The sequence below is a fragment of the Catharus ustulatus genome, chromosome 1, assembly GCF_009819885.2.
Source record: "Catharus ustulatus isolate bCatUst1 chromosome 1, bCatUst1.pri.v2, whole genome shotgun sequence".
Classification (NCBI taxonomy): Eukaryota; Metazoa; Chordata; class Aves; order Passeriformes; family Turdidae; genus Catharus; species Catharus ustulatus.
In genome coordinates this window covers 595,736-622,293 of record NC_046221.1, presented here as the reverse complement: position 1 = coordinate 622,293, position 26,558 = coordinate 595,736, and the positions used below count along the sequence as shown (strand labels likewise).

The 26,558-nt window shown below is 52.3% G+C and overlaps 1 protein-coding gene across 2 annotated transcripts in view; it reads left to right on the top strand.

Annotated features, from left to right (window-relative positions):
* The window catches only part of SMARCC1 (SWI/SNF related, matrix associated, actin dependent regulator of chromatin subfamily c member 1), a 59,987-nt gene that overhangs the window by 21,424 nt on the left and 12,005 nt on the right, over positions 1 to 26,558 (top strand). For both annotated transcript variants that reach the window (XM_033055321.2, XM_033055330.2), the window contains 11 exons: positions 11 to 82; positions 3,447 to 3,560; positions 4,312 to 4,465; positions 5,252 to 5,365; positions 6,961 to 7,020; positions 9,432 to 9,690; positions 11,196 to 11,357; positions 20,228 to 20,283; positions 21,461 to 21,575; positions 22,399 to 22,553; positions 26,419 to 26,553. In XM_033055321.2, coding sequence (XP_032911212.1) covers positions 11 to 82; positions 3,447 to 3,560; positions 4,312 to 4,465; positions 5,252 to 5,365; positions 6,961 to 7,020; positions 9,432 to 9,690; positions 11,196 to 11,357; positions 20,228 to 20,283; positions 21,461 to 21,575; positions 22,399 to 22,553; positions 26,419 to 26,553 — 1,396 coding nt within the window. The remainder of the gene's footprint in view (positions 1 to 10; positions 83 to 3,446; positions 3,561 to 4,311; positions 4,466 to 5,251; positions 5,366 to 6,960; positions 7,021 to 9,431; positions 9,691 to 11,195; positions 11,358 to 20,227; positions 20,284 to 21,460; positions 21,576 to 22,398; positions 22,554 to 26,418; positions 26,554 to 26,558) is intronic.

The following is a 26,558-nucleotide window of genomic DNA, read 5'->3' as shown; positions in this document are numbered from 1 at the left end:
TTTGTTGCAGCATCCACGTGATCGAGCGTCGTGCGCTTCCAGAATTCTTCAATGGGAAAAACAAATCCAAGACTCCAGAAATGTGAGTCAAACCTGTGGGTATGGGCAGGATAAAGGAGCTCCCATCCCATAAATGCTGTGGACACAGCTGAGTGTGTGTGATAATTCCTGTGGGGCCTGAAAGAGGGACTTGTACAATGTTTGTGCATTGTTGTGGTAGAGACAAAAGTTTAAACACCAAAGTGTTTACCAGTGGTTGGCCAGGTAAAATAAAACTTTCCCCCAAGTAAAACTGGAACAAACTCTTCAACTCTGCATGGTAGAAGACTTCCAGAGTTGTTAAAATGTAGAAATGGAGCAATCCTCCTTATTCCTCCCTCTCCTCATGCCATGCTGTATTTCTGTATTTCCCTGTGGTGTAGATCCTGTCTCAGGCTGTGGAGTGAATTTTCTGGTTTGGCTTTGGTTATTCAGAGTGATCTTGACAGGCATGGATAAAGGAATTTGGTCAAAGGCTTTTGAACAATAGGCTGGTTTCTGTTAAACTGGCCCTAACCCCTGAGATGTCACACTGCAAAAGGCTGGCTTTGGACCCCAGTGTGTGCTGGGCAGTGTGGGCACTGGCACTGGCCTGTCTGGGTCACTTGGTGTTGTGTCAAATCTTGGCCTGGTTGCAAAACAGCTTTTGGGGATTTTTAGAAGGTGGTTTTGTTTTCAGTCAAGTAGGATTGGAGTGTTTGAGGTGTCTCCTCATTGTCCTGATGTCATCTGGGCCTTCCATTTCTCATACACAGCATTCCATGGAATCCCAGAATGGTTTGGGCTGGAAGGGACCTTAAAAAACACCCAGTGCCACCCCTGCCATGGCAGGGTCACTCCCACTGTCCCAGGGTGATCCAACCTGGCCTTGGGCACTGCCAGGGATCCAGGGGCAGCCACAGCTGCTCTGGGAATTCCATCCCAATATCCATCCATCCCTACCCTCTGGCAGTGAAACCATTCCCTGTGTCCTGTCCCTCCCTGCCTTGTCCCCAGTCCCTCTCCAGCTCTCCTGGATCCCTTCAGGCACTGCCAGGGGCTCTGAGCTTTCCCTGGAGCTTCTTCTCTCCAGGGGAACATTCCCAGCTCTCCCAACCTGGAGAGAATTCCTGCAGAGGTTCCTTGTGCTGGGATCTCCCACCTCAGGTGTGGCTCTTGGTCTGTGATGCTGAGGTGTGATAAAGAACCAGAAATGAGAGATGAGAAATGATGAGGAGCCTCGTGGTGTTTGTCCCCTGGCCCAGGAGGGCCCTGGGTGCAGCCAGGCTGTCACAGGGCAGGCACAGGGCAGAGTGAAACAGCAGGGTCTGCCCTGAATAAAGGGGAGTTTTGAACTCTGAGCTGGATGAGGCACTGGGATGGGGCCTGGGGAAGTTGGGATTGCTCCTCCTTGGGCCTTTCAGGACAAAACCCTGAGGAACCTGGTGACAATTCATGGCTTGAGTGGGAGCTTGGCTCAGCCACCCCCAAGGATTCCCAGTGTGGCCTGTCCTCCCTGCATGTGTGAGTGCAGAGTCAGCAGAGCTGGGTCCCAGAGCCCCAGCCTGGCCTGGGGGCTGTGAGCATCCTCTGGTTCCACTCCCTGCCATTCCAGAAGGGGTTTGCTCCAAAGCCCAGCCAGCACTGACTGTTCCAGCAGCTCTGCTGCCAGCAGGCTGCACTTTGGGGTTTCTCAGAGTGACAGACAGCTGGCATGGGAAGGAGTTTCTCTCCTGGGTCCCTTGGCCCTGTGATTGTCACTGCAGGCCCAGGTGTCCTTCTCCAGCTGGCATCACCACATCAGTGCCCCTGATACCCCTCCCAGCCCTCCTGTCATCCTGGAGAACTATTTTTGGTGCCATTTCAGGATTGTGGGAGCAGCACGTGGTCCTGGCTTTGTGTTTTCCTCTGAAATAAAAGAGGAGCATCCCCCTGAACGGAGATGAGTGGCCTCCAGCTGAATGTGAGGCCAAAGCACCGTGTTTGAGGAGCTCCCTCAGCCTCCTCCTGTGACAGCAGTGCCTGGGGGTGGGCCCTGCCTGAAGGGGGACTGAGCTAAATCCTGCTTGACTTCTCTTCTCACTGCTCCCAGGGTTTAGCTGATGGCTTGTGTCATGGCTCAAAACCATCTCCCCCCAGAGTAAACCTGGGGATGTTTCTGTCTGGGGATTCTCTCTGCACCTCGGGATGTGACCTGTGCTAATAAATACTAATTTGTTCCTGGGCAGGTTCTTCCCCTCCTCCCCTGGAGCATTCAGAAGTGTTCCTCAGTATTGCTCTGTGGGAAAAGCTCCTTTTTGTCTCTTGCCTCCCAAGCATCCCACATGGAGCCAAACACCTACTCCAGCAATTTCCTTCCAGCCAGTTGCACGTATGATTTGGTCAGGAGGAAGATGTGGGATTTTGGCAGGGACATGTGCTTGCAGCATCTGCCTGCTCAGGCCTTGCCTGGATGATTTATATTTTTGGTTCCCAGCTGCTTCACACACTGCATGTGAAACAATCCCCCTGGAATTTTCCAAAGGCAGAAATCTGCTCTTAAACCACTGTTTTACACACAGCTTTGCATTGAACTTGATAGAATCCTGCAATAATTTGGGTACAAAAGGACCTTAAAGCCTTAATTCCACCTGCCTGCCATGGGCAGGGGCACTTCCATAGTCCAGGCTGTCCAAGCCCCATGCAACCTGTCTTTGGCACATTGGGTCTATCAATAATTTTTATAGCAGGGCTATCAATAATTTTATGGCAGGTTATTTTCTTCAGGATAATTTGTATTAGGAAGCATCAGTATATTCCAGAAACTTACTGAAATGGGGGAATCTCTCAGGGATTGTTTCTGCTCCAGCTGTTCCCAGCTGTGCTGGCTCTGGGCTCTTGTTCTCTGCTTTTCAGAGATCTTTTCTTCTCTTTGCTGTTCCCCAGCCTTTCCTGCCTCATCCCTTCATCCATTAAAAACTCCACATGCAGCCACAGCAGTGTTCCATCCACTTTCTCTTTTCTGTGCAGCTTTCTTCCTTCACACAGGATTATTTATCCTGTTCTGTGTGAAGACCAGACCCTGTTATTTTCACCCTGCAGCTTCTATTCTATTGTGGCAACATTTGCTCAGTGACCAAGAGTTACAGCAGATAACTGTGTGATTTAAACATATTTCCATGTATAACCCAAACATGGGGGGAAAACCAGAGTGAGTGAGTGTGGAACAGTGTGAATCCCACTTTGCTTGGTGCTGGTTGTGAGGTGTCACCAGTAGAAGAGGTTTGTTGTGCAGGTGTTGGGGTGATGTTGCAGTACCTGCTGGGGCTCTGTTGGAGCTGGGGCTCACAGGGCTGTGCTGTAGGTGTTTGGGATGGATGTTGCAGAGTTGCAGTGCCTGTTTTGGGCTCTGTTGGAGCTGGGGCTCACAGGGCTGCTCTGTGTTGCAGATACCTGGCCTACAGGAACTTCATGATCGACACGTACCGACTGAACCCGCAGGAGTACCTGACCAGCACTGCCTGCAGGAGGAACCTCACTGGGGACGTCTGTGCTGTCATGAGGTGCCACTGGGGCTGGGGAACCTCACTGGGGACGTCTGTGCTGTCATGAGGTGCCACTGGGGCTGGGGAACCTCACTGGGGACGTCTGTGCTGTCATGAGGTGCCACTGGGGCTCTGGAGCTTGGATTTCTGGGCACTGCCAGGCACCAGCTAAAGCTCTCCAAAGTTTCAGTCCAGCAGAGCACTGAGTGCCACATCCAGGCCATCCTTGGACACCTCTAGGTCACCTCCCTGGGCACTTCCAAGGCCTGACCACCTTTCCATGAGCAAATTCCTGCTGGTGCCCACCCTGCCCTCCCCTGGCCCAGCCTGAGACTGTTCCCTCCCCTCCTGTCCCTGTTCCCTGGAACAGAACCCAACCCTCCGTGTCCCCTCCTGTCAGGGAGTTGTGCAGAGCCACAAGTTCCCCCTGAGCCTCCTTTTCTCCTTCTGAGCCCCTTCCCAGCTCCCTCAGCCCCTGCTGGGGCTGCAGCCCCTTCCCAGCTCCATTCCCTGGACAGCTCCAGCCCCTCGGGGTCTTTCATTGCGGCCCAGAGCTGAACACAGTCAGGCTTTGGTTTGTACATCACACTGCAGTGCCCTCAGGTGTGCAGAGCTCCTGCTGTGGGATTTGTTTTGCTGTTTGGGATTAGTGAAGGACTAGAGGAGCTCCTGGGTCTGGATTTGAAGCAGAAACATCAGCTTTGTCCTTTGTCACCTCCCACACTGCCTAGCTTTGGTAGCAAAGGTTGGGTTTTCCTGTTTCCCACAGGGTCCATGCCTTCCTGGAGCAGTGGGGGCTCATCAACTACCAGGTGGATCCTGAGAGCCGCCCCATGGCCATGGGGCCCCCCCCGACCCCCCACTTCAACGTGCTGGCCGACACCCCCTCGGGGCTGATGCCCCTGCACATCCGCACGCCCCAGGTGAGGCCAGCACGGCTCCTGCACACACCTGTGCTGGGGAGTGTCACTGTGTGACCAGGGGGAGTGTCACTGTGTGACCAGGGGGAGTGTCACTGTGTGACCAGGGGGACTGTCACTGTGTGACCAGGCTGGGGAATGTCACTGTTCTGTGTGTGACCCAGCTGGGGGAGTGTCACTGTGTGTGACCCAGCTGGGGAGTGTCACTGTGTGCCCTGGCTGGGAGAGTGTCACTGTGTGACCAGGGGGAGTGTCACTGTGTGTGTGTGACCCAGCTGGGGGAGTGTCACTGTGTGTGTGTGACCCAGCTGGGGGAGTGTCACTGTGTGTGTGTGACCCAGCTGGGGGAGTGTCACTGTGTGTGTGTGACACAGCTGGGGAGTGTCCCTGTGTGTGTGTGACACAGCTGGGGAGTGTCCCTGTGTGTGTGTGACCCAGCTGGGGGAGTGTCACTGTGTGTGTGTGACCCAGCTGGGGGAGTGTCACTGTGTGTGTGTGACCCAGCTGGGGGAGTGTCACTGTGTGTGTGTGACCCAACTGGGGGAGTGTCCCCTGTGTGACCCAGCTGGGGGAGTGTCACTGTGTGTGTGTGACCCAGCTGGGGAATGTCACTGTGTGTGTGTGACCCAGCTGGGGAATGTCCCTCTCTGACCACTTCTGTGCACAGCCACTCCCATGTTCTCAGATATTTGTGTTCATGTCCTTGTTCAGCTTCTCTCTCCAGTCCATGTTGTGTTGAGTGTTGTTCTGAAAACTCTGAGTAACGTTCAGTCCCTGCCCTTGTGCCAGGTTCCAGCTGCCCAGCAGATGCTGAGCTTTCCTGAGAAAAACAAGGAGAAGCCAACTGACCTGCAGAACTTTGGCCTTCGCACAGACATCTACTCCAAAAAGACTTTGGCCAAGGCAAGTGTCTGGGATTCTCCTGCAGCTCCCAGTGGGTTTTGTTATTCCTCAGGTGTGCCCCACTTTGTGTCACTGGGCTGATTTGTGTTGCTGCCCCACTCCTGGTTTAGATGTCTTCCATCCTGCAGTGGGAGCTTGTCTGGAATTCTGATTTTATGGGAATACAGACATGGACAACTTCCCAGCCCAGAGCACACTGTCAGCCCTCAGATGCCAAACTCATTGTGCTCCTGCTGGAATGGTTCAGCATCAGCAAACCATCCAGTGACTGAGGGCACAGAGAGCTTCCAGCAGGATCTCTGTTCTCCCCAGGGACCCCAGCTCCCCCTGGTTTGGGTGTCCTGGGGCCTTGCAGGGGACATTGGGGCACTGTCACTGCAGTGTTACACAGGCTGGTAAGACATCACTGCAGTGCTGTGTTGATTGCACAGGCTCCTGCCTTTCCCTGGAGGTGCTGTGGGAACATCCCAGTGCCTCAGCACAGCCTCCAGTGGGGACTGGGGTTCCCCAGAGCTGCACAGAGCCTCTCGTGGGTGCCATCAGGCTAATCCCATGTCACTGGTTCATTGTCCTCAGAGGTCACTGGTTAAACTAAATAATTACCATTTAAATACATTTTACCACTTCAGCCCATCCTTTAAAAACCCCACAAACCCCATCCAGTTCTAGAGGTATTTTTATAAGGCTGGCTCCATCTCCCATTTCGTGGATAGATTTTCTCACTTGTTAAGGGAGGTATAAATACTCTCCAGATTGATCAATCTGTTGCTGGTTCTGGGCTCTGGCTCTGTTTGCAGGAGCTGTGAACTGGAGCAGGTTTGTTGGCAGATTTCCCTGCTTGGTTTCTGTGTGCTGGGGCTTTTGGCTGTGGAGAGCAGCAGTTGGGTGACTCATTGATTAATGTTCTCTGTGGGTTAATGAGCTGTTTGAAATGCATCTGGAGATAACATTGATTATCCTAAACAGCCTCTTCCTGTCAGTCTAGCACGGAGCCATCCAGGGGTGCTGATGTTCCTGGGAGCAGGACCTGAGCTGCTTTTGTGCTGGGTCAGGGTGTCACAGAAGGGGAAGTTTCACCAGGAATTTGGAATTTGTATCCAGTGTGAGGTGCAGCTCATAGCTGGATGTGCAGCTGATCCTGCTGGAATTACTGTGCTCCTCACACAGCTCACCCCCTGTAAAGAGTTGTTATTTCTCTACTGAGTTACTGATGAACTTGGAGATAAATTAACTTACTCTGGAGCAGCCCACACTGTGCCCAGCCCACTCTGCCTTCAGCACTCGGGGGTTTATTGTTCAGGAAAACCCTCTGTGCTGTGTGTGCAGGCACAGATCACTGGGAGCAGAGGGTGCAGGTCCCTTGGCTGTACCTGGGGCAGGGGTGGTGGGAAGTTGGGATGTGTAACTTCACTGAGGAGTGAATAAATCCCATGGATCCCTGCAGGGCATGACCAGGGGCTGCTCAGCTGGAGTGGGGAGGTTTGAGTGGATCAAATCACAGATTCTTCCCCTTTCCTCCTCAGTGTGTTCTTCTACACGTTTTTGTGCAAAAAGTCCCGTGTTTCACCATTTATTTCCCCTCCTGTCTTTTGTAGAGCAAAGGTGCAAGTGCTGGCAGAGAATGGACAGAGCAGGAGACCCTGCTGCTGTTAGAGGTGAGTTCATGGGCCAGGCCAAAGGCTGGCAAACCAAACCTGGAGGGGTTTAAAAATCCACATGTGCATTTTTTGAGTTAGGTGAGAACTGCCATCATGGCTACCAGAGAGATGTAAAGAGATGGCAGAGCATGTCTGTGAGAGAGAGGGGCTGCCTGTGCCCAAGGTTTGGGTCTGACTTGGACCTGCAGGCCAGAAATGAAGCATTTAACAACTGTGTAAGTCAGGAACAGGTTTTGCAGTGCAGAGAGGTGTTCTCATTCAGCAGGACTCACTGACAGTATGAAATAATGTCAGTAATTCAAAGAGTGGTAAATAATTGAGGTGAAGGTTTACCTGGCACTCAGATAAATGCTTGGAAATTTTGATTTCCAAGCTTAGGGGAGCAGCTGATTTTGGAAGTTGAAGTGGTGGAGAAGCAGTTGAGGGCACAGAGAAGGGAAGTTCTTTCGTAGCTCCTCCACATCCATCTCCCTCTTTTCCCTGTGGCTGCACTTGGGATGTTCTTTGAGCTTTTTCTGGAAGTCTACAAAAAAAAAATCCCTGAGATGATTCCATGAGGTGCCTCCCAGTGAGTCCCAGGAGCTGCTGCAGGCCCCAGGTGCAGCTCTGGAGCACTGGGGATGGAAGGTTGGATCCCCTGGAATTGCAGTGGGGCTGCACAGGGTTCTGGGCTCTCACATCAGGGCAGTTGTTTATCTCTGGAACAATCTCAGTGGCCTGAAATAATTTAAAGTGCTGCAAAGGAAAGATCTTCTCCCCAGCTTTGCTTTCACAGGAACACTTTGCTGATGTAGAGGCTGATTTCTTTCTTCTAAAGTAATTCAGAGTTCTGAGAATTCCAGTTGGGTGCTCTGTTTTTGTTGGGTTTTACTTGCAAAGCTCAGGGCAAACTGGAATTGCCTGGTTGTTTCAGCCTTTTTGTCTTCCCATGTGTCAATAAACCCATTGAAAAGTTAATTTCCTGGGGAAGAGCCTGGAGGATGGACCTGTGTCAGTGCCAAATCAGCAGCTGTGATTCAGTCTTCACACATATGGAGTGTGGTCATCAAACAGCCAAAATCTTCTTTTTTTCTCTATTTATTTTAGGTTGATATTCACTGTTTAGCCAATACTTTTCTGTTGGCACATGGAAAAATGTTGCTTATAGAGTATAAACAGCTAAAATGTTTTCCATGGCATTCTTGTAAGGAGAAACAAGGCTACTGCCTTGATATACTGATTTCTTCCCTTTTTATTTATTTAGAGATATTATTTAAATATTTAATATTAATAGTACTATTATTTGAAACAGATTGGTTTGTGTGTTTTTCCTTATGGTCATACACTGCACATTGTAGCCCAGTGACATTTTCTGTGTTTAAAGCAAACCAACCCCCCCTAAATCTTGAGATTGCAATTCTGTTTAATGAGTTTAAATTAATGTTTTTATTCCTCCTTTTTCATGGACTTGCTCTGTGAATAAATCAGTAAAGAGTATATCAGTTCAAGCATAAGTAATTCAGCTGTAACAAGCCAGCTCAGTCCAATTAAATCCTCTGGGTAGCTTTGGGCAAATAGATAGGCAGAGAAGTTCCAAATAATAACTCGTATCTGAAATAATTATTGGCCTTCTGCCTGTTGACTGAATAATTTGGGGGAGGAAATAGAGTTTTCCTCCCCAAAGCCCCCTCCCTGCACAGCCCCCTCAGTGTCTCCATGGCTCAGGCAGAGTTAAATGCATTTTCAGCTATTTTTAGGAAGGACATGTATTGCCAGCGAGGGTTTGTCTGGCAGCAAAACAACAGACAGGGAAGGAGAAGCAGCAGAAAGGAGAAATTTGGGGGCTGAGAAGCAGAGCTGGTCCCGTGTGCCAGTGGGGTTAAAAATGGAGACAGGCACTGAGAGCCCAGAGATGAAATCAGAGAAAGGGAAATAAAGGCTGGGCAGAGAATAAATCCATCCCTGGAGTGTGACCTGCTGGGCTGGGCAGGCTGATCTGCTCCAAACCTGGGAGATCCAGGGCAGGAGAGGGGCTCAGCAGGGCTGGGGGTGCTGGTTCCTGTGGTGGGAACAGGCTGGGCACTGCAGCCTGCCCGGGGACTCTGCCAAACCCAGACTGCTGCCCTGGGACCATCCCAAACCCAGGCTCCTGTCCCAGGGCCATCCCAAACCCAGGCTGCTGCCCCAGGGCCATCCCAAACCCAGGCTGCTGCCCCAGGGCCATCCCAAACCCAGGCTGCTGCCCCAGGGCCATCCCAAACCCAGGCTCCTGCCCCAGGGCCATCCCAAACCCTGGGGGTGCTCAGAGTCTGCACACACACCTGTGTGTGCTGCTGTCCCCTGTACACACACACACCTGTGTGTGCTGCTGTCCCTGTGTGTGCTGCTGTCCCTGTCCATCCCTGCCCTCACTGCTGTGTTGTTTGCAGGCGCTGGAGATGTACAAGGACGACTGGAACAAGGTGTCGGAGCACGTGGGCAGCCGCACACAGGACGAGTGCATCCTGCACTTCCTGCGCCTGCCCATCGAGGACCCGTACCTGGAGAACTCGGACGCGTCCCTGGGCCCCCTGGCCTACCAGCCCGTGCCCTTCAGCCAGTCAGGGAACCCCGTCATGAGCACCGTGGCCTTCCTGGCCTCCGTGGTGGATCCGCGCGTGGCCTCGGCCGCCGCCAAGGCAGCTCTGGGTACGGCACGGTGCTGTGTGCCTCATCTTGTGTCCTTCACCCTCCTGTGCCCTTCACCCTCCTGTGCCCTTCACCCTCCTGTGCCCTTCACCCTCCTGTGCCCCTCATCTTCTTGTATCTCTCATCCCATGCCCTCATCCCCTGTGTGTCCTTCATCCTTTTGTGTCCCTCATCCCCTTGTGTTCCTGAGTCTTGTCTACCTGCTCCTGTGTCCTTCCCGCTGTGTCCCTCCCTCCCATGTCACTGACCCCCCTGTGTGTCCCTCACCCCTGGTGTCCCTCATCCCCTTGTATCCCTGACTTGTGTGTCCCTCACCCCATGTCTGCCTGCCCTTGTGTCCCTCACTCCTGTGTCTTTGACCTGTGTGTCCCTGACCCCTCTGTCCCTCACCCCCATGTCCCTGTCCCCCAGCCAGAGGGGTGCAGGCTCCTCAGTGCTGATAAAACCCGGGAGCTGTGGGTACAGGTGATGTGGGCTCAGCTCTGCTCTCCCCAGCTTTGTGTTCTGCTTTCCAGAAATCCCATTTGCAGCCAGGCTGCCCTGGTCAGGCCCAGCTGGAATATCCAGAGTCCAGTCCTGGGCTCCTCAGCACAAGGAGAGGGTCCAGCAGAGGCCACAGAGATGTTCAGGGCTCTGATGAGCAGAGACTGCAGGAGAAGGGAGGGCTCAGAGGGGATCCCATCAATGCACACAGATCTCAAATTGTGTGCCAGAAGGGAGCCAGGCTCTGCTCAGTGACAGGACCAGGAGCAGTGGGCACAGAGCAAAGCACAAGTTCCAGTTCAGCAGGAGGAAGGAAAAACCTCTTCCCATGGAGGGGCAGAGCCCTGAACAGCTGCCAGGGGGGCCTGGGCACATCCCAAACCCCACCTGGGCACATCCCAACCCCACCTGGGCACATCCCTGGGTCACTGCTGCAGGTCACCGTGCCTGGGCACATCCCAACCCCACCTGGGCACATCCCTGTGGCACTGCCTGGCTGATCTCCAGACCCTCCAACCCCACCACTCTGAAGCTGGAGTGGCTCCAGAAGGCCACTGAGTGCTAACACTGGTGGTGTTACTCTGCCACCACTGCAGCTCTGGGTAAATTCATAGGAATCTTGCAGTTTTCCTGTTTTACCTGGGTGAAATTACTTACCAGAGACCCTAGAATTCCCAGACTGGACTGAGTTGGAAGGAACCTTAAAGGTCCCATTCCACCTCCTGCAGTGGGCAGGGACATCTTGCACTAGAGGGTTCAAGTCTTGAGTGGACATTGGGTGTGTCCACTTGATAAAACAGTTCCTTTCATTTTTTTCTGTATTTTTCTACATAAAACATAATTTTATGTATTTGGGAATAGACTCTTCTACCATATCTGAAAGACAAAATCAACCACCTCGTGTGCCAGGAACTCAGATATTTGAGAGTCCCCCTTGTCCTGGGGTTTACCTGTCAGAGGGAATGGGATTGAATGTGCTGCAGCAGCCCAGGGTGGCTCATGCTGTGTGTGCTGTCCCACAGAGGAGTTCTCCAGGGTCAGGGAGGAGGTGCCCCTGGAGCTGGTGGAAGCCCACGTGAAGAAGGTGCAGGAGGCAGCTCGGGCCTCGGGGAAGGTGGATCCGACCTACGGGCTGGAGAGCAGCTGCATTGCAGGCACGGGCCCCGAGGAGCCCGACAGGATGGGTGAGTGCTGCATCCCCCTGAGCCTGACAGGATGGGTGAGTGCTGCATGCCCTGGGTGAGTGCTGCATGCCCTGAGCCTGACAGGATGGGTGAGTGCTGCATGCCCTGGGCATTGTCCCTGAGCCTGACAGGATGGGTGAGTGCTGCATGCCCCTGGGTGAGTGCTGCATGCCCCTGGGTGAGTGCTGCATGCCCCTGGGTGAGTGCTGCATCCCCCTGGGTGAGTGCTGCATCCCCCTGGGTGAGTGCTGCATCCCCCTGGGTGAGTGCTGCATCCCCCTGGGTGAGTGCTGCATCCCCCTGGGTGAGTGCTGCATCCCCCTGGGTGAGTGCTGCATCCCCCTGGGTGAGTGCTGCATCCCCCTGGGTGAGTGCTGCATCCCCCTGGGTGAGTGCTGCATCCCCCTGGGTGAGTGCTGCATCCCCCTGGGTGAGTGCTGCATCCCCCTGGGTGAGTGCTGCATCCCCCTGGGTGAGTGCTGCATCCCCCTGGGTGAGTGCTGCATCCCCCTGGGTGAGTGCTGCATCCCCCTGGGTGAGTGCTGCATCCCCCTGGGTGAGTGCTGCATCCCCCTGGGTGAGTGCTGCATCCCCCTGGGTGAGTGCTGCATCCCCCTGGGTGAGTGCTGCATCCCCCTGGGTGAGTGCTGCATCCCCCTGGGTGAGTGCTGCATCCCCCTGGGTGAGTGCTGCATCCCCCTGGGTGAGTGCTGCATCCCCCTGGGTGAGTGCTGCATCCCCCTGGGTGAGTGCTGCATCCCCCTGGGTGAGTGCTGCATCCCCCTGGGTGAGTGCTGCATCCCCCTGGGTGAGTGCTGCATCCCCCTGGGTGAGTGCTGCATCCCCCTGGGTGAGTGCTGCATCCCCCTGGGTGAGTGCTGCATCCCCCTGGGTGAGTGCTGCATCCCCCTGGGTGAGTGCTGCATCCCCCTGGGTGAGTGCTGCATCCCCCTGGGTGAGTGCTGCATCCCCCTGGGTGAGTGCTGCATCCCCCTGGGTGAGTGCTGCATCCCCCTGGGTGAGTGCTGCATCCCCCTGGGTGAGTGCTGCATCCCCCTGGGTGAGTGCTGCATCCCCCTGGGTGAGTGCTGCATCCCCCTGGGTGAGTGCTGCATCCCCCTGGGTGAGTGCTGCATCCCCCTGGGTGAGTGCTGCATCCCCCTGGGTGAGTGCTGCATCCCCCTGGGTGAGTGCTGCATCCCCCTGGGTGAGTGCTGCATCCCCCTGGGTGAGTGCTGCATCCCCCTGGGTGAGTGCTGCATCCCCCTGGGTGAGTGCTGCATCCCCCTGGGTGAGTGCTGCATCCCCCTGGGTGAGTGCTGCATCCCCCTGGCATTGTCCCCTGGGTGAGTGCTGCATCCCCCAAGCATCTCCTCCAGTCCTCACAAACCTGGCTTCTCCCCCAGCAGGAGATGGGAGCCTGGGGAGAAGGGGATGGGCTGTTCTGCTCACTGCAGGATTGACACTGAGCTAAGGCATTTAGGACTGCCTTCAGTTTTAGGAGTTTGTTTTCCTGCTCTCACTTTGTGGAAATGCTGCTGCATGGGATGCACAGAGCGGACTGACCAAAAATTCCAGTGTAGGATATTCCATTAGTTGGGGTGTTGGAGGATGCTGCTTTTGTGGTGTTAAAGCAGACTGGGGGGTTTGAGTGAGTCTGGTACTCTGTGCTGCTCCCTGTGGGGGCAGCAGGACAGAATTTCTGCTGGAGTGCTGGACTGGCCCATGACAATCCTGTCCTGGTGACAATCCTGTCCTGGTGACAATCCTGTCCTGGTGACAATCCTGTCCTGGCACATGACAATCCTGTCCTGGTGACAATCCTGTCCTGGCACATGACAATCCTGTCCTGCCTCTGCTTGGGCTGCAATTCTGCTGACCATTACCTGTGAGTGTTAACAAGCCCTGGTTTAATTTCTGTCCTGTTGAGCAAATGCTTTGCTGCTAAGTCTTTTTTTCTGAAACCCTGGCTGGAGCAAATTGGTTCCTCATTGCTCTGGAGTGCCAGAGCAGCTCCCTGGGGAGTGCAGCCCTGTGTGCCCCTCTCTGTGTTCCCCTGGTGGCCCTCCCCAGCAGGAGGAGCAGACACAGTTTACTCCATCCCCCTGGCTCTCCCAGACTTTGCTCTCCTCCTCTGCTTGCATTTCTGCCATCTTGTCACTGTGATTTTCCTCTCAGCCCTGTTGGCTCCTGCTCTGCTGAGCTTATCACAAATGATTTTAGTGACTTTAGTGACTGGACATGAAGAGGCACGTCTGGCTTTGGGTGAAGCTGAGCAGGATGTGATGCAGCCTGACTGGGAGGCTGGGTCTGGGATGTGCTGTGCATGGCACAGCTGACCTGCTGTCACCCCAGCCAGGGACACGAGCAGGGTGCCACACTGTGGGATGGCATCACAGGGGACTGGCTTTGGTGCTCTCCAGTTGTCAACTGCTACCATGGAGGGCTGCTATTTATAGCACTTCATGTCCATTGCAGATCTACCCAGTGAATTAGATTGCAAAATGCCATTTAAATCACCAAGATAGTTCTTAATTAGGAAAGAAGCAAACAAACCACTCGGCCCTGCTGTCACATATCTCAGTTCTGCACTCAGTGGGACTGACTTGCATGAGGCAGCTCAGTACTTTGGGATGGGGTGCAGTGGGAAGGGAAGAGAAACACCTGGAATGTGTGCTGCTGCCTGTTCCTCAGCTCACAGCAGGCACTGCAAGGACAAGGCTTTGGGGTTTATTACAAGTCAGCCATAAACCAAATCTCTCTGTCACTCTGTCTGGGGCTGAGTTCCATTTCAGAGCTGGTTTAAAATAAGGCCAGCTTAAGTTAAATTTTTCTTCCAGTCTTTGTTTCCCTTTCCCATATTCTCCTGGTACAGGCTCACTGTGGGTTTTTAAGGGCTTCACAGGATGATTTCAGTTGGAAAAGCCCTCCAGGGTCACACAGTCCCAGCTGTGATCCCCTGCTTGTCCCAGCCCAGAGCTCTGGGTGCCTCCTGCAGGAATTCCTGGGACACCTCCAGGGATGGGCACTCCAGACCTCCCTGGGCAGCCCCTGCCAGTATTTACCAACCCTTTCCATGGGGAAATTCCTGCTGTATCCACCCTGAGCCTCCCCTGGCACATCCTGAGCCATCTCCTCCTGTCCTGAACGTGTTCCCCTCACACCTTTGCTGCTGTGGGTTCTCCCCATTGCCAGGTGCCAGGCTGGCCCTTTCTTTGGGAGGATTTGGGCTCAGGCTGGAAATGGGGTCTCAGAGGTGCCTGGCAGTGGTGCTGGGGGGTCTCAGGGCAGACCCCAGCCCAGAGTCAGATCTGAGGCTGGGGAGCTCAGCCCAGCCCTGCCCGCTCGTTAATGCGATTTGTACAGGGCTGTGACTAATGGAATAAATTAGGACAGGAGCAGATGGTTCTCCCTGGGGGAGCTGCTCAGCCCAGTGAACTGGGTCACTCAGCAATCTGTGGTGCCTGCCACCCCCCCAGAGCTGGGCCCAGGGACCCTGGGTGTCCCTGGCAGGGGTTGTGCCAGGGGCTGTGGCTGTGCCCTGGCACCAGGGCTTGTGCCTCAGAGCAGCTGTGCAGGGATGGAAACATCTGCCTGGGCTTCAGGTGGCAATGAAAGTTCACTGGCTGTTCTAGTGTCAGAATCAAAGGGTGCTGGGCTGGAAGGGACCTCAGGGATCACCCAGTGCCACTCCTGCTGTGGGCAGGGACACCTCTCACTATCCCAGGTGAGCCCCATCCAGCCTGGCCTTGGGCACTGCCAGGGATCCAGAAATCCTCCCCAGCCTCACAGGGAACAGCTCCTTCCCAGCATCCAGTCCAACCCTGCCCTCTTTCTCTTCAAAGCCATGCCTTGTGTCCTGTCCCTCCAGCCATTCTGTAATGGAATCACAGAATGCTGCTTTATATTTAAATGCAACTATGGAGAAATCTAAGTGTCTGCTTAAGGTTCCATACTAAAGTTCATTAGTTGTTATATTTCAAAAATAAAATTATATCAGAGCTCCATAATCATTTCAAAACTATTTAATATCAGTGAATTATAGTCAATATGGAATGTGAAAAGGGAAAATGACTGGAACAGATTGGAGAAGCTTAAGTTAATACTCAAGAATCTCCTAAGTCTTCATTGTTAGGTTTTCTAAAAGCTGGTGATAATTCCTTTTAAAAGGAATTATCCTTCCTTGATAAAGTGAGGCTTCAGTGGAGTTAGGAGGAGACTGGAGTGGTTCAGGTGCTGTGGTGGGTGTGGTGGGCTCTGTCTCCTGCTTTCATAGAATTACAGAAAGGTTTGGGTTGGAGGGACCCCAAATCCCATCCAGAGCCACCCCAGCCATGGCAGGGACACCTCACACTGTCCAGCCCTGTCCAGCCTGGCCTGGGAACACTCCAGGGATCCAGGGGCAGCCACAGCTGCTCTGGACAAGCTGCTCTAAAGTTATAAAACAGTTCCCCACCATAAATGTCAAGACTTTTCTGAGTCCTGGCCCAGTGCAGGTTATGGACAGTCCCTGGAGCTCTCTGCTGCTGTGGCACTGAAAGTGGCCTGAGGGGAGCAAACAAGGATCCAGCTCCTCTGGCTGGGGCTGAGCCCCAGAGAAGGGGAATACACACCTGTGGTGTTGAATGATTAGCCTTTGCTAATGTCATTGCAGAGGTGTTAATGGCACTGAGGGGCTGGGGTGGAGTTACTGAGCATTTCAGGTCTTACTCCAACAAGGATTTCCAGTGGCACCAGTCCTGGGGCCCGAGGCTGGAGCTGCTGAGTGCCAGTGAGTGGGGAATGGTTTGGTTTGCTGCATCCCTGCACCTGTACAGGGCACCAGTGCAGGGTTTCACTGACCCTTCTGTGCATGGGATTGATTCATGCCCAAACACACAGAGGAGGGCACACACACACTGTTATTTCATGTTGGGCAGGGAGATTTCTCTCCTGCTGTCCAGGCTGAGGGCTCTGAGGTGATGGAAACATTCCTAAACCCATGGATTCCAGAGTGTTCCCTGGCTTGGGTGTGTCTGGGGGCTGGCTCTGCACCACAGGGGGCTCCAGCCCACCAGTCCTCTCCTGGTGAGTTCCTGGGGCTCACACAGAAGCTGCTGAAGCTTTCCCAGTTTTCCCCCAGCAGCTTTCCCAGCTTTCCCCCAGCAGCTTTCCCAGTTCCCCAGATCTCCCAGCAGCTTTCCCAGTTTTCCCCCAGCAACTCCCCCAGTTTTCCCCCAGCAGCTTTCCCAGTTCCCCCAGCAGCTTTCCCAGTTTCCCCAGATCTCCCAGCAGCTTTCCCAGTTTTCCCAGTTCCCCCAGCAGCTTCCCCAGTCCCCCACCAGCTTTCCCAGTTTCCCAGTCCCCCATGGAGCCCCTGTTGAGTCCCCAGGCTGTGTGAGGCAGGAGCAGAGGCAGCTCTGGTTGCTGTACAGCCCTGATTTGTTGTGGGAAATGTAAATTATTTAAAGTAAAGGGTTAAATGATTTAAATCTAAAGGGTTTAGATGACAGCAGCATTATCATATCCAGAGCCAGGAGACTTCCACAGCTATCATGTGTTTCCTCTCAGTTAAATAGACTATTGCAGCCTGGCTGTGGCAGGTGGTGCTGCCTCAGTGACAGCAGAGGAGCCTGGGGTGTCTGCAGGGCATCCTGAGCTCTTTGCTGGGCTGCAGCTCAGGCAGGTGACTCTGCTTTTGTTTGCAGAGCTTTGTTTGTTCCTCTCACCACAGCACAGCTTCTGGATCTGCTGCTTCTGCATCTCTGGAATCCTTGCAGGGAGGGGTGTCACAGGTTTCCTTGTTGGCACAAAGTCCATTGAAGCTCTCTGGGAAGTCACTGGGCTCCAAGTTCATGTGTTAGGAAAAAGGGCTCAGTGTTCTGTGCAAAACTGAACAAATTCCACAGGAGCAGAATAGCTGCTGGTTCAGCTGGGAGGCTTGGGCAGGTGATGATTCCTCCTCTCCCAGTGCCTCTCCCTCCTGAGAGGTGTCCTGTGGTGGCTCACAGCCATCTGCCTCCTCCTCACCTAAGGAATGTCCTTTGATTCAGGGACAGGACAGGACAGGAGGGAACAGCCTCAGCTGGGCCAGGAGAGGCTCAGGGTGGGCAGCAGCAGGAATTCCCCATGGAAAGGTGGGCAGGGATTGCTTTGGAGAGCCATCCCAGGAGCACTGGGTGTGGCTGGGGACAGAGTGGGGCTCAGGCACAGACTCTGTGGTCTCAGAGGTGTGTTCCAGCTTTAATGATTCTGGGATTGCCATCCCTGATTCCCACCTCCTGCAGGGTGCAGCACCAAACCTGCTGAGAGTGCAGGAGCATCCTTGGTGCAGGGGAAAGGGATTTCAGGGGCTCTCTCCTGGAAGCCAAGGCTTCCCCATTTGTCCCAGGGACACAGATCTCCAGCTGATCAATTCCTCTGGGATGGATTTTCATGAAGCTCATTAGATCCCACAGGAAAATCAGTGCAGTTGTGTTTGTGTCTGTGCCAGGGGCCAGAGGCAATTCTGCCATGGCTGTGCAGAAGGTCAGGCAAGCTCTGGGCTTTGTGTCATCCTTTCATTCTGGAATTAGGGATTAAGTTTTACCAGACTCTGCTGTTCTGAGGTGCTTCCTGAGAATTCTTCATGGAAAGGGTGTTTAATGTTAGAGGGGCTGCCCAGGGAGGTGGTGGAGTCCAGAGGTGACACTCAGAGCTCTGGGCTGGTGACAAGGGGGGATCAGGCACAGCTTGGCCTCCAACCTTAATGACTCTGGATCCTGTGAGCAGCCTGGGACTGAGAACCAAAATCCTGCTTCCACCCAGGCAAGCTCATTTCCCCCAGACTAACCATGGATAATTGAACTTGTCCCACCCATGGGACTGGTGCCCTGGGAGCTGCAGCCACCACGCTGTCACTGCACATCAGGGCTCTGCAGCTGATGCAGGAAAACACTTTTCAAAACCCATTGACTACAACCTGTCTGAAGCTGTCAGCCTAATTTGAACCTAACATTTATTGCAGCAGCCAGAACCAGAGAAGCCAGGTTAAATCAGGATGTTTGCAATAATCTTGGTGTCACACGTCCCTTCCTTCCCAGGCTGTCCCTGGGAATGGGGAGGAGCACCTGGCTTTGGATGGTGTCCATCAGTGTGTCCTGACACAAGAGCACTTTGAGATGCTCTCTGTGCTATTCCTTGAGAAAATCCTCTCTGAGGAGGGGATGGGAAGCAGTTTGTCCTTCTGGGGTGTCCTGTTGGTTTGGAACTCCTGCCTGCCAGGAGGGGACAGGGAGGGCTGGGCTCTGCTCCAGGAACAGGGACAGGAGCAGAGGGAACAGCCTCAGGGTGGGCAGGGGAGCTCAGGGGGACAGCAGCAGGAATTTCCTCATGGAAAAGTGCTCAGGGATTGGAACTGCCCTGGGAGGTTTGGATCCCCATCCCTGGGGTGTCCCTGGAGCTCCTGGAGGTGGCACTGGGTGCTCTGGGCTGGGACAAGGTGGGGATCAGTCCCAGGGTGCTCTGCATGGGCTGGGGGGGCTTTTCCAGCCTCAGTGATCCTGGGACCCTCTGGATTCCCCCACAGCAGCAGCTTCAGTCCCTGCACAGCTCCCATGGAGTGTGTCCTGGCCAGAGCTGCTGTGGCTGCCCTGGATCCCTGGCAGGGACAGTGGGAGGTGGCCCTGCCGTGGCAGGGTGGGCTGGGATGATCCTGATGATCCAGGAATGTAAATGTGGCTGTTTCTGTGCAGTGTTTTTGGGTTTGAGTTCCTCTGGGCACACCTGCTGTGTTCTGCACTTTGTCTCCCCTTTTTTTTTCTCTTCAAGGATTGAATCCAGCTTGCTTTATAAACCCTTCCCTTTCCTGGGAGGAATGACACTTCCAAGCCCACTTTGGAACTCTGCTTCTAGGCTTGAGAGAGCTGTCTGACAAAATCTAATTGAGATTTTCCCTATGACATTATTGGGTCACTAAATCCTAACTCTGAGATAAAACCTGGGAGGAAGAATGTCCCCAGTCTTCCTAAATTGAATTATGGTGGCAGATAGTTCAGATAAGTGGGTTTATCATCTTAAAATAGGCCAAGAGGAAAACTATTACCCTTCAGTCAGATATTTTAGTTGGTTTTTCTTATATATAGAAGGGGCTTGTGTAAAAATTTCTCTACAGAGCTGTTGCTGTTCAAGAAGAACACTTGGTACCTTGTTTTTCCTCAGTGTAGCACACAGGAATTAGCAGGAAAATGAGGATTACTGAAAATGAGCCCCCAGCACCAGCTGATGTCTTCAGGAGCTTAGAGATGGATCAAGGCTTGTCACCAGCAGTTGTGCATCAGCCCAGCCCAGCACCTCAATAAGCTCCTTTAATGCCTCTCTCCATTAAATGGTGAAATCCTGGGCCAGGACCACGAGGTTGTGCTTCCTCCTGTCCCTCCTGCAGAGCTGTGGATAAATTGGGATTTCTTGAACTTCTGAACAGTCCCAGGAAACACCAGGGGTTCTGGGACATTATCCAGGCACCTCCATGGTGTTTCCAGAGCTGCCTGTTACCCCTGATCTCCAGAGCAGCAGTAATCACAGCAGCATTACAAACCAGTGTTTTACAGAGCAATAAATGAATTGCCAAGGGCTGTGTCAGGATGCACTCCCAGCTCTTCCTCCACTCCTGCCCCCCATCCAGCACCTGGAACAGCGACTCCTCCACCATCATCTTTGTTATTTCTTCTTCTGTCCCCATGCTGGTCTCACTCAACACCAGCTGGGCCCTGCCTGCTCTGGCTCAGGCTGGAGGGAGAGGGAAGAGGCTGGGCAGGGCTTGGGGCAGCCTGGAGAGCAGCAGGTTTCAGTTAAACCAGCATGGAGAGTGGGCAGTGGGGACAGTTCTGAATCCCTCCCTGTTTGTTCCTCAGATGGAGCTGAGGAAGAGAAGATGGAGACGGAGGCAGAGGGGCAGCCAGCAGAGAAGGTGAGCTGGGTGTGCTGCCAGCAGAGCTCTGGCACTCCAGTCCTGGGTTCAGGAGCTGTGGGGACAGCTGGGACAGCCTGTGTCCCCACACTGCTGGCACCATGCATTAGTGGCTGTTCTTGTTCCTTCTGCCTTCACTCAGAGTCAGGATGGAAGCACAAGAGATGCATTTTGTGTTCAGGCTCAGTTGTTTATTAATTCTTATCTTTGTTACTGTAAGCTCTGCAGCACTTCCAGCTAACAAGCTAAAAATTACAAAAAATCACTGAATCGAGCCAGCTACAAGGTCTTTTAAAGCCCAACTATCCAATTAAAAACCAACATCTGTATTATTTATACTTTTGACCCAGTGACCAAACCCCTCTGACCCACACTGCAGTACTTTCTATCCAACCAAAAAGTACCTGAAATCAAGGAGGAGGAACAAGAAGGAAGAAAGAGGCACCACCCAAAAACCTCCATCTTGTCCCACACCTATTTCTATATTCTAAACCCCAAATTCCAAACCTCAAACTGTAGTGAGTGTTTCAGATGTGAACTGGGATTAAACTGGTATCCTGAAATTCCAGGATAGCAGTTTAATTATGGCTAAATTAGTCTAATATTATAATCATTGCTATTTGATTTGTTTATGTATTAATATAATGTTGTTTAATATGTATTTTAATAAGACTAATATTTTAATTATATATGTGCATTTAATTTAAAAATTATTATTTATGAGTCAGGAATTAAATAATGAATAAATGGGGGTGTTTTTTCTGGAGTCTGCAGCCACAGGAGACACTTCTGGTTGCCTCCCTCACCAGATGAGGAGTTCAGAGTGACCCCAGAGCAGCCCTGGGGTCATTGCCCACTCTGATTTCAGGTGGTTCTGCCTCCCTCATAAACAGGGAAGAGATAGGGCTGGGAAATGTGGATATTCCCAGGTACTGCATGGTTCTGAGCTCTTAGCTGGGGAGTGTTGGTACCCACAGAGTCACCCAGCTTCCTGGGTCACTGCTCCACTTTAACATTCACTTTTATTCAAATTTGGGTTGGGTTGTTTGTCAGATTTGGCAGCAGCAGCAGCCACCCTTCCAAGTGTGATCTGTTCCCTGGTGGTAATGAATTCCTGAACAAAGCTAACATGAACATCTTCTCTCCTGCCTGTGTCCAACCAACCCCATCCCCTCAGGTGGAGAGCAAAGCCGAGAGTGAAGCTGAGGAGGGGGAGAAGGTCCCGGAAGGGGAGAGCGAGCGCAGCGTGGACAAGGAGCCCGAGGGGGAGGGGGCTGCAGAGCCCAAGACAGGTCAGAGCTGCTGCAGAGCTCCCCAGAGTGCTGGGGAAGGGACAGACCCAGCTGGGATGGGGGATTGCAGCCCCAAAGTGCCTCTGGCTCATGGGGATGGGGGGTGCCCATATTCCACAACATTTGATCCTTTGGGTGCAGAGAAGTGGAGCTGCTGGAGGTGTTGAGGGATGGGAGAGCCTGGGACAGTGGGAGGTGTCCCCATGGCAGGGTGGCCCTGGCTTTGAGGTCCCTCCCAGCCCAAGCCAGGCTGGGATTCTCTGCTCACTCTCCCCTTGGAGTTACTATTTCAGCTCAGGTTCCCTGGGAGCTGATGCCAAGCCTGGATTCTGACAGGCTGAGGAGTAACAGCACATTCACAAAACCTTATTCTTTCTGACATTTCCCCTGTGCCCCATAAAATCCTGGAATGGTTTGGGTTGGAAGGGGCTGCAGGGATCACCCAGTGCCACCCTGCCATGGCAGGGACACCTCCCACTGCCCCAGACTGCTCCAGCCCCATCCAGCCTGGCCTGGGGCACTGCCAGGGGTGGGGATGGATAAATTGCTTTTTGAGGTTTTTAGCATGGGTGGAATAAGGAGCATTTGGATTTGCTGGATTGGATTTGGAAATGCTGAGGGGAGCTGGTGGCAGGGCTGAATTGAGAGGATGGGAATGAAAAGCATTCCAGGTTGCCCCCTTTGCTGGATCAGATCTCAAACTGGGGTTCCCTGTCAGCAGTGGGATGGGGAGCAGTGCTGAGCTGAGGATGAGTTCATTAGTGCCTAATTAGCCTGGTGCCATGCTGGGAGTGCTGTAACCTGGGCTGGGGATGTGTTGCAGAGGAAAAGGAGGCAGAGGAGAACAAGGAGAACGTGGATGGCAGCAAGGACAAGGAGGCTGAGGCTGGCAAGAAGAAAGTGGAGCACGAGATCTCGGAAGGAAACGTGGCCACAGCTGCAGCTGCTGCCCTGGCCTCTGCTGCCACCAAGGCCAAGGTTGGTGCTGTCCCAGTGTTTGCTGTGGTTTATTTTTGTTTTCTAGGGTTGGGATTAAATGAGCAAGACAGTATTTTTTTTTTTGGACTTAGATGTTTATTAGTTTTTATCTATATTACAGTTTCACAAAGTGTGAGTTTTACAGCACTTCAAGATAAAAACTTAGAAATGGAGTTCTATTTCTCTGCAAGGCCTTTTAAGGGTAAATTGTTCAATTATGAAATGTTACTTATTTTTACTTTTAACTCAATAACCAACCACCCATGGCCCTCAATGCTGAATTTTTTTACCTGATTACACAATATCACCCAAACCCATGAAGGAGAAGGTGAAGAAGAAGGAATTGCCTTCAAACTTCTATTTTGCATTATATATATTACTGTATTCTAAACCCTTAAACTCTAAGTTTTCCACCATGTGATATCACACACTTCTATTCAGACTGCACTCCCATAATCCCAATTCTGTCAATTTTGGGAGTTTTCTTTATGGCCTCAGCTCCAATGCAGCATTCTGGGGTCAGTGCCTGGCAGCACAGAGAGTCTGAAATGCTCAGTGAGCAGGGCTGGGCTCCCAGCAGAGCTGTGCCTGCAGAGCTCCTTGGGGCAGGGCTGAGCCCCTCACCCTGGCACCCCTGGCACCCTCAGCAGCTGCCTGGGCTCTCCTGCCTGGCCCTGAGTCAGGTAATGAGCAGTGTTAATTAAGGAGCTCCTGGGGTGAACATCCCTAAGGAATATCCCGAAATTCCTGGGCTCTGGGGGACACAAACCCTGCCCTGGGCTCTGGGGGACACAAACACAGGGGGCTCAGTGCTGGCACACACACACACACACCCCTCCATGCTTTGGTGCTTTGTTCATGGTTCTGTTCAGAGCACGTTGGTGTCTCCCCTGAAGCTGCTGTTTGTGTGTGGTCTCTAATGAGCTGTGTTCAATCAGCTTTTCTTTACCCTCTAATTACTAATTGCACGTTGTCTTGCTTTTCCTTCTTGCAGGAGCCACACTGCTTTCATTGCTTTAGAGTATCTTTTTCAAATCTCTTTTCTCTTTGCAACTTTCCCTGGAATCAAGTTTTAATTTGGATGTTTTTGGATTCAGTGCCACATTCCACATCCACCTGCTTTACAGAAAGCAAGAGCAAGGCATGGGTGTTTATTCCTGATGGATTTGCATGGATAGAATGAGGTGGTGTGTGTTCTGTTAACTGTTCCTCTCTGGCTCTTTAACTACAGACCTTTTCCCCAGCTGGGTGAGGATGGTGGGGGCATTCCCTCCTTTTGAACCCTTTTGGAGGAGATTTTAGTTGTTCCCTGTCAGACCAGGCTGTGCAGTCCCACGTGCAGGGATTGTCCATTGAAATCCCAGAGTGCAGGCACAGCTGGGGCTCAGTGCTGGGAAATGCAGAGTCCAGAGGGGCTCCCTGACCCTGGGGTGGCTCTCAGCTCATCCCTCACAGGAAAGTGCTGTGTCTGTGTGAGCCATGAGGTTTGTCTGTGCTTTATGGCAGAACCTGCTCCAGGATGAGCTGCTGCCCTTCCCCTGATGGACTTTTCATTCTGGCAATGATCACGTTCTGGGGGAGCTCCAGCTCTCCATTCCAACAATAATGCACTGTAATGAGGAGCTTGACACTTCAGAGGAGAATTCAGGTTCAACAGGGATTTCTCTTCCCACTCACTTAAACAGCCAGGCAATATTAGAGCTTTGGGTGGTCTGTGTCTTGTCTGAGGGGTAATTAAACTCTGCATCAGAAACTCTAGGGCTGGTCATGTGAAAAGCTGTTTTACCTGGAATTTTATATCAGAGCAATATTGCATTTGGGTTCTGAGGGAGGACAGGAGTTAGAGACAAGTGATGGAAATGGGGGTTTTGTTTGTAGGGGTTTTTTGGTTTTTTGTTTGGGTTTTTTTGTTTGGTTTTTTGTTTGGTTTTTTGTTGGTTTGGGTTTTTGGGTTTTTTTGTTGGTTTTTTTTTGTTGCTGTTGGTGGTGGTTTTTGGTGGTTATTGTGGTTTTGGGGGATTTTTTTTGTTTGTTTTGTTTGAGGGTTTTTTTAATTGGATTTTTTGTTTTGTTGGGTTTTTGTTGTTTTGTTTGTTTGTTTGTTTGGGGTTTGTTTGTTTTGTTTTGTTTCTTTTGGGATCAGTGGCTTCCAGAGTTGTGCTGCTGGAGAAATTACAAACATGGATGTTCAGGGTGAGACTCTATTTCACACAGACCAGCAATTACAGGTTCTGGTTTCTGAACAGACAGCACTGGAATTTTAGTACCTTCTGCTCTCTTTCCTCTCAGTGGACACCCAGAGTGAGCTGGATTTTCTGCACTGGGTGGGCTTTAAGGTCCTTTCCAGCCCAATCCACTCATGCATTCCATGATTGTTTTTTATGGAACCATTTAGGCTGGAAAAGCCCTTTAGGATCACTTGCTCATTTATGACTCCAGGCTGGTGCAGTGCTGGGTTCATCAGGCATTCCAAATTACACTGAATTTATGTTCCTGATTTTCCTCAGCTGCAGCTGTAGGGATTTGTCCTTTGCCCACAGAAAGCCCTGGGTGAGGAGCAGCCTCTTTGAGTCTCTCTAGGAAAAACTTTAAGGATAATTTCCCTTCCAAAGTGTATTTTGAGACCTGTCCTTTCCCTAGTCATGTGCTTTGATTAGATTTAATCATTTCATGATTAAAGTTGCACATGTGAAACAGATGAAGTGTTTGGTAGAAGGCTGTGTGTCTCCAGGTGATTCCTTCACCCTGAATTTTCATACAAATGGGTTTATTTTACTGAACAGTGTTGTTTGACATGAAATTTCCTGTTCTGTCAGCTTTGTTTCATTATTTTGTGTGCAGCACTGCAGTCAGTTTTGGAACAGCTGCTGGAATTTCCCAGGGATGTGGTATTGGATGAGCTGGGGGTCCCTCTGCTTCTCCCAGAGCTGATCTGAAATTCCCTTTAGAGAGTCAGGAGTGCATTTACCCACACTGAGCTCTCCTTCAGTGCTGCTGAACCTTGTCAAATGGCACAGAACCACATGGCTGTGGGAAATTCTGATGGTAGTCAGGGATCCAGGGAGGTTTTAGTGCTGCTTTCCTCCCAGTTCTGAGCCTCTTTGGGGCCCAGCTCTCTCAGTAGGGGTCTGTTTGCATGAGCTCCAGCTTTTCCTTTTTCCCTTCTTCCCCCACCTTTCCTCCTGCCCCCAGCCCCTGGGTGTGTGAGGAAGGCTGGGCAGGGTGGGAATTAGAGCCCCCAGGCAGGGCATGGTGGGTGCACTCTCAGGGTGTCCTCCTGAGCAGCAGGATTTTAACAAAAATGAGGAGAGGCATCATGAGCACACTTGTCACACTCTGGGGGTGTGAAACACTTCCATGGCTGGCTCATGTATCAAATATAAATACACAGCTCTCTGCTGTTATTTATGTGTGTGTATAAATGGGATGGAGTTCATCTTTATAAAGAATCAATTTGCCTTCTGCTTGAGGAAAATCTGCTTTAATGAAGAGATGGCAGTGCCATGTCCCTGGTGGGGGGTCATTCTGGGTCACAGCTCCCTGTGTGTCCTGCTGGGAGCTTTTTGGGTGACCCTCAGCTGACTCCACTGAACAGACCCCTCTCCCTCATTTGCATTCCCACTGGTGCTGGGAAGGCTCTGGGGCAGAGCTCTGAGCACCCTCCACACCTCTTGTATTAAACCTTCACATTATTTATTTGATTAAAACCTTAATAATCCTCCAAGGGCCTCTGGTTCTGTATATATTGTATCTGATTCCCTGGTTTGTGTCCAGAACTGGAATGGGATGGCTGGAGCTGGATGATTGCCTCCCTCCAAGCCCCTTGTTGTGCCCAGTGTCACAGAACAGCCCTGTTTATCCCCAGCACCTGGCAGCTGTGGAGGAGAGGAAGATCAAGTCCCTGGTGGCCCTGCTGGTGGAGACCCAGATGAAGAAGCTGGAGATCAAACTTCGCCACTTTGAGGAGCTGGAAACCATCATGGACCGGGAGAAGGAGGCAGTAAG